This window comes from Antrostomus carolinensis, unplaced genomic scaffold (assembly GCF_000700745.2).
Source record: "Antrostomus carolinensis isolate BGI_N321 unplaced genomic scaffold, ASM70074v2 scaffold29732, whole genome shotgun sequence".
Classification (NCBI taxonomy): domain Eukaryota; kingdom Metazoa; phylum Chordata; class Aves; order Caprimulgiformes; family Caprimulgidae; genus Antrostomus; species Antrostomus carolinensis.
In genome coordinates, this window is record NW_010302073.1 from 1 (window position 1) to 11,376 (window position 11,376).

The window sequence follows — 11,376 nt, forward strand, 5'->3', positions numbered from 1 at the left end:
GGTGAAAGAGCCGCCGCCGCTTCGTGCCATGCAGAGGGGAAGGGCCCTGGGCGCCTGGGTGCTCCTCGCCAGCCTGGCCGTGGCCAGCTGGGGTGTCCGAGGTAAGTCACCCGTGGGCTTCTGTGGTGCTGAGCCCTGTGGCTGACACGGGCAGTGCTGTGCAGACCAAGGCGGTGCATGGAGACCCCCGGCGTGGTGCACCTGAGGGCCCCTGTGCAGACAGCGAGGGTGCGTGGAGACCCCCGGCGTCGTGCACCTGAGGGACCCCGTGCAGACAGCGAGGCTGGGGCTCATCCCACATGCTGCAGTGGGTCAGCAGCGGTGCCCCTTGGGCACTGTCCGTGGTCCCTGGAGGCCACCACCCCTATTGCTTGCACCGTGGGTGTCTGCAGTGGTGGGAGGGTGGCTGGGAAGCAAACCACCACGGCTTGCTGGAGTTGCCCATCACAGCACCTTGACCTGAGGTTTGTAAATGTTGATGGGGAACAAGGAGCAAACCAGTGCAATGGTTCCTGAGGATGGGATCGCTCTGATGACTCTGCCTGCCCTAGAGTGTTGCTGTGACAGCCTGGAGCCGTGTGTGTTACTCCATAGCATCTGTGATGGCTCAAACCTGCTTGCAATGGCAGAGCACGTACAGTTGGACTCGGTAGTACCGTGGTGTTAGACTAAAGCAGCTATGGGCTTTGTGCCTGGCTCAAGCAGGAGAGGCTGTACACTGAATTCTGTATTCTGTACTCTGTTCCAGTGCTCTGCAAAAGACGGGGAATTTACTCGCCGTTTGCAGACTCTGAAAGTGATGCCTTTGGGCCAGGGAAGCAGTTCTGGGCATTTTCTTGCATGCCTTTCACTAAAACTGTTTTTTTTACGGTTGGGTACAAACCCAAAAGGGTTTTTGCCTCCCCATTTGGGCTCAGCTCCTGTCCCTGCTGGCAGAAACATTTCAACTTCTGTTGAAATGTTTCTCGCTGCAATTGAACTTCAATCACACCAGTGTGATCTGCGTGTGGGTTATAGTCACACAGTCTGAACAGAGTCTGGGTAGATGCCCAATTCCACTTAAGTTTTCACTCTGAGGGAATTTGGATCTCTAACCTACCCAGAGCTGCATTAATGTAACCACCAGTTGAACACTGGAGTACTTTTCTGCTGGGTAATGTGCTTTTTGCAGAGTTTTTTGTTTGTGGTGTCCTTTCCACTGCTCAGGGGACAGCTGAACGTGATGCTCCCTGCACTAGCCATCTCCATGGATGAGATCTCTGAGCTCTGCACAGCTGTGAGGGCAGAGAACTCAGCTGTCAAACTCTCTGCTCTCTTTATTTTTTTACAGGGCAGAAAGTAATCGTGAAAGAAGCCAGCGGGAAGGTGTTCCTGCAATGTGTAACTGACAGCCAGCGTCAAGTCACGTGGCTGAAGGATGGGAATGTGGTAGGAAACACGACACAGCTGGACTTGGGCGCGGTTTATGATGATCCCAGGGGTATCTATACGTGTGAAACAGAAAGCCAAAAGAGAAGGTCCCTGCAGGTGCACTATCGAAGTAAGTAAGTGTTGCAAACCTGTTTTCTAGAGACAGGACTGCTTGGAGTTTTCACCCAAGCAAATTTTTGAGGCACCTACCGATTTCCCAGAGTTTGAGGGTGGTTCCACCAGTTTGTGGAAGTCCTGACAGCTCCTGTGCTAAGTTTCCCATGGGAACAGCCAAGCTGCATGTTCCCCTGCATCGGGTGTCCCTGGGAGAGCTCTACAGCCTCACTTAGTGCCATAACCTGGCACTCATACTGCCTTACCTCTAGCCACTCACTGTGCCGGGGCTGCTGGGGACATGTGGCAGCTTGTGCCACTGCCTTGGGTCACACAGGGAGCCAAACTGAATCCCTGGTCTCTGTCTTGCCCTGACCTGGACTGACAGAGCTCTCTGAGCGCTTTGGGCTCAGACTGGCCCAGGGGATAGGGTCCTGGTCGTGGCTTTGCTTTCAGTGTTTGTGTCCTCTTGGGCTTCCAGTGTGCCAGAACTGCATCGAAGTGGACGCTCCCACCATCTCGGGGATCGTGATCGCAGACATTGTGGCCACTGTCTTCCTGGCGATTGCTGTGTACTGTATCACTGGCCAGGATAAGGGACGCTTGTCACGAGGTGAGGGGAGATCCCCACCGACTGCCCTCGGGTGGGGACGGGAAGTGCTTGGGCATCTCTAGGAGCTATGTGGTACCTGGGGACTTTCCATCACTGCCCACAGAGCCCTGCAAGCTGCAGGCAGCAGCCAGCACGTGGTGTGTCTGGGGCAGGGATCCATGTCAGCACTCTGTATACCCTTCCTGCCCCTATCTCAGCTTCCCAGGAGAAGCGATCAAATGCATGACGTTCACCAAAACATCATCCCAGAGACAACAGCTGGTGGCACAGGAACATCTGAGGCCTTGCAGGGGCTTTCCACTGAGCCTCCCAGAGGAGGCAAAAGCACAGGGCTGAAAACAGCCGCCTGCTTGGGTCTGGTTGCAAATGTTCACCACACTGCTCATGGCTTCCCTGATCCTTGACCACCTTCTTTCTTTATTTAGCTTCTGACAGGCAGAACCTGATTGCTAACGAGCAGCTCTACCAGGTGAGTGTGGGTACGTGTGTGTGCGTGGGCTTCAGCATGTCTGCAGGGTGGGAGCAGCGTGGCCACGATGGCAGAGCTGCTGTGGGGTACTCGATGGCACTGAGCTGCGTTGGAGATGACTCTCTGCTGGAGTGTTCATAGCTGCTTTTGCCTAAGAGACCTAGAGGACAGGGCAAGCTCGGCTGCCCTCTGCCTCTTACTCTCTGGGGTTGTTAAGCTCTGTGTATGGGGAGGGAGAGCTTGGCAAAGGGAGGGCTGGGACAGCTTCCCCGTACTCTCCCTCAGGAGCTGGACAAACACAATAACAGCTCATCTTGCCTTTTTTTTCTCCCAGCCCCTTGGCGAGCGGGACGATGGACAGTACAGCCGGCTGGCGCCTGCCAAAGCCCGCAAATGAAGTGAGAAGACGCTGGGACCTGTGGCTCCTTCACACCAGGAGTGATATTCTAGCAAAGCCACCAGCAGCGGTAGAAGATAATGTAGGTTTTTGCCTAGAGAATCCTCCAGCTCCTAGCCAGGATGGGCTGCTTGTAGCACTCTGCTCTTCCCGTTGCCTCTTGTACTTGTGTATTGCTCTCATTAAAGATGAGCCTATCCCATAGCTTCCCTGCTCCATTGGTTGTGTTGAGGCCTGGGGAGCTGCGTGGTCGCTGGAGAAGGTACGTGCTGGATGCAACCTGCCTGGGTCCCTGCAGAGCCGTAAGGCTTCTGCCTGACCCAGTAGAACACTGCTCTGCCACTGTAGGCAGGTGCCCATGGCTGTGCCACCTCTCTGTGCCAGGATCCAAATGATATCCAGGCCCATTGCTGGACCTGGAGAATCTTGTGAAGGAGGAGAGTTGCTGGTGCTGACACTAGCAGAGGCTTTGTTTCATTTAATTCTCCTTCCAAAGTGGGAGCGGGGACACCAGGAGCGCAGCAACACTCAGCAGGATCTCTGTGTCCCCTGCAAAGTGCCTGTGTGCCTCAATCCCCTGGACAGAGCTGGGGAGCTGGCAGGAGAGGAAACAGGAGGATGTTTCATCTTCTCATGCAGGGCTTGGTATCTAATCACAGTCTCCAGACTGGTACCCAGCCATCCTGCAAGTTGCCTCAGTGCTTAGGGGAGTGAGGCGTGAGCAAAGGAGCAAGCTCTCTTGGCTCCCCAGAAGAGCTCATGGGGACTGGGCCCAAAGAGGAAATGGAAGCAGCAGAGGAGATGAAAACCATAGCAGAGACCATGCAAAATGCCTGGCAGCAGAGTTGGCCAGGCAGCAAAGGCCAGAGGCAGTCCATGCTCCTCCCACCTCCAATGTTCTTGGGAGGTTTGCCCACCCTCCTCTGCCTCTGCAGCCCAGCAAACAGTCACTCACCTTTGTGACCAGGCATTGGCAACCCTTCTTTCAGGCTCACTAGCCATCCCAGGGTGCTGAGTACAGGATGCAGTCAAGTGAACTTTCACAGACTTTCCCATCTGAACCATGTCTCTGGAGCATGAGCAGCACTGTCTCCCCACACCAACCCAGCTCCTCCTGGCCGGTCCCACAAGCTAATGTGGTCTGACTACAGTGGAAAGGGGGGGCAGAGAACAGACAGGCTCAGCTAGCAGTTAGAAACCAGGTCACCCTCTGTGTGCCAGTTGCACACACCTGTAGGTTGTGTTTTCCTGCTTTTCTAAGGACGTGGGTGACGGGCGTTAGAGCACCAGGCTGTGGATTGAGTTGTGACTCAGTGGTATAAAGTAAGCTCCAAAAGAGTTAACGCTCCATAAAACCAGGCTACAAATCTGTGACACATCTGACACACACGGCAAACAACACGCAGGCTGTGCAAAGCTGTGGGTGACCCCACGTGCCTTTACAGGAATCGGCGTGTGATCAGCCCTGTGGACAGTGAACAAGAAAAGGACCTGTTTTCCGATGGTGTCAGCTCTTTACGCAACAGCATTTTGCTCTTCATGGGAGCAGAATAACATCTTAGTGGCTTTTCTGCTCTAACCTGCTCCAGTGAAGGGTGAGCCTGATGTGACCGTTGCAGGTGGAGTATGCCAGTACCCACCTTTGGTCTGCAAAGCCATCTGGGTAGGACTTTATAAAAAAGGTGACCAGCAGACTGCCTAGTTCCTAGGGCTCTCATTGCCCTCAGATCTCAAAGCAATGAGCAAAGCTGGCTAACCACACCCAAAAGAGCAGGAGAAACCCGAAGCAGAGCGGGTGGGTATGCTCTGCTCAAATCAAAGGGACAGCAGGGGCAACGTTTACAGTTTGTCTGTTTGTGGAAGGCTCCTCAGCACCTTGGGAGGACAAAGAGATATTTCTATAGTGGGGGTAAGCACAGGGGCAGAGAGATGTTGTCGCTGCATGGGTGCTGATGCCACTGTGATAAGGAGAGCGTGGGATGGCACTGGCTGGGGCAAACACGGAGCCCCGTAAACAGTGGCAGAAGCACCAGGGTGTAGCTTGAAGCAAAATGTAGACCTTGTACACCCACAGTGGTCTGAGCTTCTCACATCCCATTCGTGGCAATGGGCTGTATGGTTGGGCTGAGCAGAAGTTGAGAACATGGCCCAGAGTGGTTTTAGAGCTGCTAGGAGTTAGTGCTCTTTGTATCTTGCCATCTCCCTTCTAGGTGTTTAGCACCTTGTATGGTAAAGCCAGCTGTGCTGCCTTTAAAACCACATCCTGCAGAGTAAGCACAGCAATCTGAAGCGTGAAACTTGCTGGGTGTTCATCTCCCCAGGCTGAAACTCAAGGGTTAAACCACCCCCAGCCCCCATCACTGCTGCTGTTTCCTTTCTCCAGAACTGTTGCCCTGCAGAGCAACAGAAATGTGGCTAAAAGTCAGCCAGTGTTAGACCAGAAATGTTCCCAGGCATCACAGCATCTCTTGGGCCCTTCTCAAGTCACTACCTGCCCCATTGCTGTGGAGGCTTTCAGATGGCTTGAGAAGGTGCCAATCCCCATGTGACCCTAAGAAGACCTTCTGCCAAAAGTCTGAAACATGAAGGTCACTGGATGGAAAGTGGTACTCAGCCCCACTCATTTCCTGCAGAAGAAGAGCTAGAGCATGGCCAGGTTGGTCTGCATGTACTGGCAGAAGTGGTTCTTATTTTGTTAAGGAAAACTGTTCTTTTACACTGAAATATTTTCATTCAAAGCAGTGGCTTTTCTATGAAAATGTACCATTTTGTGTTTACCATACTGACTGCCTCTGTTCCTTTTGTTACAATCCTGGGCAGCAAAACTAAGGTAGGCCATGAGCATGAGAGCAGGACCAGGTCAGGGGCCAGTCACTCTGAGAAGAACCCACTCATTGCCCATTAGCTACCCAGGGAGCCACGGGGAGCAAGCGGAGGCACTTGGGAGAGAAATTAAATGGGAAGGAAAACCAGAACACGTATCTGGAGCAGAGAGAGAGAGAAGTGTGAGGAGAAAGGAGGCCAGGAACTATGAGTGAGGCTGCAGTCCTTTAATGAGAAGGAAACCTTCTCTTGCCAGCACGCTTGTGCTCGTTTGTTTCTTTTCCATGATGTCAAATCAAAGGCTGAAGGAAGACATCCGATGGGACAGTGGACAGCAGCAGGTTGCCTGTCCTGCACAGCTGCCTAAAACTGCAGAGAACTACTGGTGCCCAGCTGGGCAGAAGCACTGAGCCCCTCTGCTGCTGCTTTCCAGCCTGTCATCCGTGGGAATTTCAGAAGCCCCTGGATTCCAAGCCTGCATACACTTCACGCTGGCCTTTCCGGATGGGCTGTGGGAACAGCAGAGATGTTAGTTCGGGAATCCTTATGAATACACCCTGAAACAGTGCCAGAGTCTTGGTCCACACAATACGTGAAGAAAACCCCAGCAGAGCGAGCAGGTGTAGTGCTGCTCTGGCAGCGTGCACAAGGAGCAACAGTTCTGCTCCTGACTCCCTGGGGCAGCCCCAGGAGAAGGGGCTCCACCCTCACCACCTTTTCCCTCTGCTCCCAGGAAAGCTCGGAGGTTGACTGGATGCTTCTTCAAAGGAGCAAAAAGGATTTAAAGGCTATAGATTTTCAGCTCTGGCTATCCCTCCCCAACCAGAAAAGACAGATGGAAAGAAATGTTCTTCGTACCTCGTAGTCTGGGTTTGGAACAGGAGGAGGACGCTGCATCTTTTGACCTGCAACAGAAGCAGAGAGGTCACCCCAGGTACTTGTCTGACAGGCAGTCTCCTGCTACAAATGTCACAGCCAACACTTCTTGAACAAATCTGAACCAGCATCATGAGCTTACCACCCTGCATCACTTTACCCCAGAAGCCAGAAATTCAAATAACACCAGGATTTCTCATCACATGTTCTCTGTGTGGGACTGATTCTTGGTCTTTGATCGCCTGAGACAGAAGCTGAGTGGGCCAGGGCCAGCCTGGGTTTGCAGCTACACTTGCTGAGCATCCACCGTACAGAGTTGGCTTCAGCAGAGACTCAACGGGGCTGCACAACAGCCCGTGCAGTGGCTGCCTACAGGCAGGAAGCCTTTGACACCACACGGCAGCCGCACCCATCCCATATAAAAAGGCAGCCCCGAGCAACAGATGTGGCAAGCAGGAGCATTGTTTGGCAAGGTCTGGAAGGCTTGGGGGGAACAGAGTAGGCTCTGTCACTCAGGAGGGGCAAGTGCTTAATTTCGTGCTTAGCAGACATGGTGGAAAAGAGAGATGCCTGAAATAGTTCTTACCTCGTGGCCGACTGCCAGCACTAGTGCTTGCTCTCCCCTTCCTGTCTTTGCTGAAGTAATAGACCAGAATCAGCACCCCAAAGGTGATGAGAAGATCCGCAGTGATGATCCCGGTCACTGCCAAGGTGTCCAGCTCCTCACAGTTTGCACACACTGCCAGAAGGAGAGATGAAGGTGCTCAGAGACGGGCACCCTTCCTTTCCAGCAAGAAAAGTCCAGGTCTCACTCATCTGGTTAGTGCTAGCAGAAAAGAGACACTTCTGGGTGGGAAGGAGGAAAGAGCAAACAGAAGGGAAAAGGGACAGCACAGGCTGTGTATCTGCATATTCATCTATTCATCTATTCACTACCTATTCATTCTATCTGCCTCACCATTTCAGTCTGCAGACAGACTGGGGGGGCTGGTACACACAACCTCCTTCGCTGTCCTCTACTGTCTGCGTGGCCTGATCCAGAGGGTGCAAATCATCTCCTAGATCATTATCCCCTCTCCCTGCCTATACTGGACTCTAAGGCCTGGATGCAGAGCAGCTGCCCACATTTCAAGTGGCTCAGAGGCTGAAATCACTCTGTTGGGGTGAAGGCAAACTCCCCCTGGTTGATGGGTCACGGAAACCAGGCTGCGTGCTCCAGATGGGAGTTTTCCACTCTGCAAGATAAGAAATGCCTCTGCCCTTTGTGACAGACAACTCTTGCCAGTCAGCATGGCAGAAGCTGTGTAAAAATAGATCATGCACTGTCTCTGTGGGAACCACTGATGTGCACCCAGCTTGAGGACAGCAGAAGGGAAAGGTGGAGAGAGCAGGGAGATTCTGTTTGCCAAAAACGTGCTCTTGGACATTTCTACTCTCCACACAGGGTGGGGAGAGCCTCAGCAGAATGGCATTCACCCAGCCCAGCAGCAGTGAAAATCGGGTCTCAGCTCCTAATATCTGTCACTGAAATGGGCAGACTTCAGCCTGTAGACCGAGTGCTTTTTCACTCACCTCTGGCATTCAGGTACATTTCATACTTCTCACTGCCTGATGAACAACTGACGTTGACAGGAGAGCTGTTGTGATTCTCTATAACGTACTTCCTCTCCTTGTTGTCTGATTTTTTTCCAGTTAACTCCCAGGCTATGCTGCCTTCAGTCAAGGGACATGTGATTGTCACCGTGGTGCTGGAAATCTCCACCAGGAATTCTTTATTGGAAGGTGGGCCAAGGAGAAGGGAAACCAGAGTTACAAACAGCTTCTGAGCAGCTTCCCTGCCCACCCACGACAGTTTGCGCTGCGAAATCTTTGATTTTATGGTCTAATGCAAACTCCCTGCCTATGTGTCTTCAGCAGACATGTTTTCCTTTAGTTTTTTACACTGATTCTTTGCAACACTAAACAGTATCAAAACAGCATCGCAGAGTGTTCAACTTGATGTCAGAGAGCCTGACCACCTGCCATTCAGCGTTCTCTTTATCCGTATGCTTGCTGGTCTCTGCAAATGGCCAACCCTGCTTGCAGACCACTAACAGCAATTAGGGGCAACTCATTACAGCTTATTTGCCTGTTAGGCCTCACCTGTGAGGCATCTGCAATCTTTATATAATGCTAAATAGTTAAGAATGCTGGTAAAATGCACTTACCCATCTGTGCTTCTGGATCCTCTGCAAAGGAGAGAACAGTAAGTGTTAACAGACCAGCCTGCTATTATCTTACTGATTTTTGCTATTGGAAAATGCCTAACCCTGCTTGGGGATCACTAGCAATAATTGGGGACAACTAACAACAGCCAATTTTTCAAATCAGTGAGATCAGTAACAGGTAGTGAAGAGAGAACTTTTCCTGTCTTACAATATCTGCAAAATTCAAATATTACTATTTGACTTTTAGACCTCGCTTGTGAGCCCTAGTTGGTCTTTTTATTGTGCTGAATAGTTAAGAATGCTGGTAAAATACACTTACCCTGCTGAGCTGCGGTGCCAACTACAAAAGAAAGAATAGTAAGTGTTAAGTAATTTAGCTACTGATATCATACATCTTTCCTACTTCAACTTTCCTACCCTTTCTGAACTCGGCTGCTTGAAAGAGATGTTTATACTCCTCTGTTTGTGCTGAATGCATTCTCAGCATTCTGTTAGCTGAGACAGGATGTTGTTTTGAAATGAAGTCTTTTCCTTTGGAAGCCATTTTTAACAGAGACTAAAGCAGAATGGAAATTTGAATAATTTTCCGACTCGGTTCAGAAAAAGGGTTATTGCAAGCTGTACACCTGACAATTTTGATTTATTATCAAGGAGCAAAGACTGCTGGAAAATCATGCCTGGTTTCTGCAGTAAGAACTACTGTTCTCTGCAAGAGTGTACTCACTGGAAGATTGGACCCTGATGCTTGATTTAATGCTATAAAGAAGTTTATCTATGTGCTTTTTCTCTCTTGGTAGAAAACAAGTTGCTCCATTGAAGTCTCTGGAGCTGGAGTATTATAGAAACAGTTTTTAGGAGGAATGAATCAGACTTGTGATTTGCTTCAAAGACATTTGTTGATAAAAAGTAGCATAAGTAAATAAAGGAATGACCTGTAATGGTGTGTTCAGTGCTGTTGTCTTGTGCCATGTAATGCTTGCTTTACGGTAGGAGTTACTTGTAACAAAACTGTAGATTTGAAATTCCACAGGCATAGGACTTGGTGGGAGAGCAGGTGATCTGATGCTTTTTTCTTTATATAAGATGAATTTAAATTTGAAAAAAAAGAACAGGCCGTTGCTAAACCAAATGTTTTCAATCTTCTCAAAGAATAGCAGTTGGTGTTTGCAGCACATTGGCAGAGTAGCTGTAGTCTTATTGTATTATCTTTTAATTATCTTACGTCTCATAGTTACCAGCTTCTTTATAGTCTTTACAGTTACTCTGCACTTCCTCCTAAACCAGCTTTTTGGTAACGTGGAAATTGCTATCAGTCCCATGATATCACAGTGAATCTAAACTGAAGTTATTTGCCCGTGAGCACAAAGATGATTTAAGAAAAATGCATTAATAAAGCATAAAAATAAAATTAAAAACACAGAACCTTATAGTTAGCACCGCTGCAGAGAGCAGCGCATCACGCTGTGACCCCACTGCCTGCAGTCTGGAGACCAGGCACCTTAGTAAATCAGCTAGGAAGGAAAAATTCCCTAGAGACCTTAGGATCTTTTCTCTGGACTGAGAAGGTGGAGTCTCATTTCTCTGTCCCTGCACTCTGACGGGAACGCTCACTCTGGAGAGCAGCAGCTCCACAGGCGCTTGTACACGCCAGACGCAGGAGACGCGGCTGCGGGTACTTTGCAAATCCAGCTGTACACCCTGATGCTTCCTCCTCTGCAGCCCCTGGACATCCACCCTTCTGGTCCCCGTGGGCTCCTGCCCAGCTCCACTCACCCATGCACAGCAGGAGTCCCAAGAGAGGCAAGGACTGCTCCAACCTCATCCTTGTCTTCTTCCTTCTCTCTCTCTTCTCTACCACATCAGATGGGCATCACCGCGGCTTGCTGTGCGGGAAGAAAGAACACGTTGGTTTTTCAAGTTCTCACTTATAAGAAAGAGGCCCAAGATTTTTTTCCCAGAATTGTGTATGGCAACGAACTGAGCAGCGCTGGGGGGACTCACCGTTTCCAGTGAAACCTGCGAGCGGCCGAGAAAGACACGGAGCACGTAATGTAAAATAAGCCCATGTCAGGAAGTGCGGAGGCTCAAAATGTCTTCACGGAACGTCATTGACAGCGAGGGGTGGCTGCTCTGCACCAGCCCAGCTCAAGGCTCAGGAGACCTGTTGTAACTGCCCTAGGAGCAGCAGGAGAGAGAAACGAGCCTGGATTAGATTTACTGTCAGGACTTCCTAGCAACTTTTCAAAGCAAGTGTTTCTGAAGCACAAACTACTGCAAGCAACTTAACGTAGTGAGTGAATAAACAAAGGAACCAGAAATGCTACAAGGGGCTCAGCACCTAGAAACACCATATGGCCAGCAGAAATGAGCCTGGAAGTGCCAGGCTGTAAAACTGACGGGTTTTGGTCACTGATGATGCAATCTAGACTCTACTTTTGTTACTTTGCTCTAGGACAACCTGTTTATT

The 11,376-nt window shown here is 50.5% G+C and overlaps 2 protein-coding genes across 2 annotated transcripts; one reads left to right on the forward strand and one right to left on the reverse strand.

Moving 5' to 3' along the window:
* The first annotated feature begins 28 nt into the window (after positions 1–28).
* Positions 29–3,003, forward strand: LOC104521634 (T-cell surface glycoprotein CD3 gamma chain). The gene is made up of 5 exons (XM_010163697.1): positions 29–101; positions 1,331–1,540; positions 2,006–2,137; positions 2,563–2,606; positions 2,941–3,003. The coding sequence occupies exons 1-5, from the start codon at positions 29–31 to the stop codon at positions 3,001–3,003; spliced, it is 522 nt and encodes a 173-aa protein (XP_010161999.1).
* Positions 3,004–6,278: 3,275 nt separating this feature from the next.
* CD3E (CD3 epsilon subunit of T-cell receptor complex) lies at positions 6,279–10,731 on the reverse strand. Its single transcript, XM_029083949.1, has 6 exons — positions 10,683–10,731; positions 9,229–9,249; positions 8,275–8,493; positions 7,289–7,441; positions 6,685–6,731; positions 6,279–6,335 (listed from the first exon to the last, which is right to left on the reverse strand). The coding sequence occupies exons 1-6, from the start codon at positions 10,729–10,731 to the stop codon at positions 6,279–6,281; spliced, it is 546 nt and encodes a 181-aa protein (XP_028939782.1).
* Between the last annotated feature and the right edge of the window lie 645 nt (positions 10,732–11,376).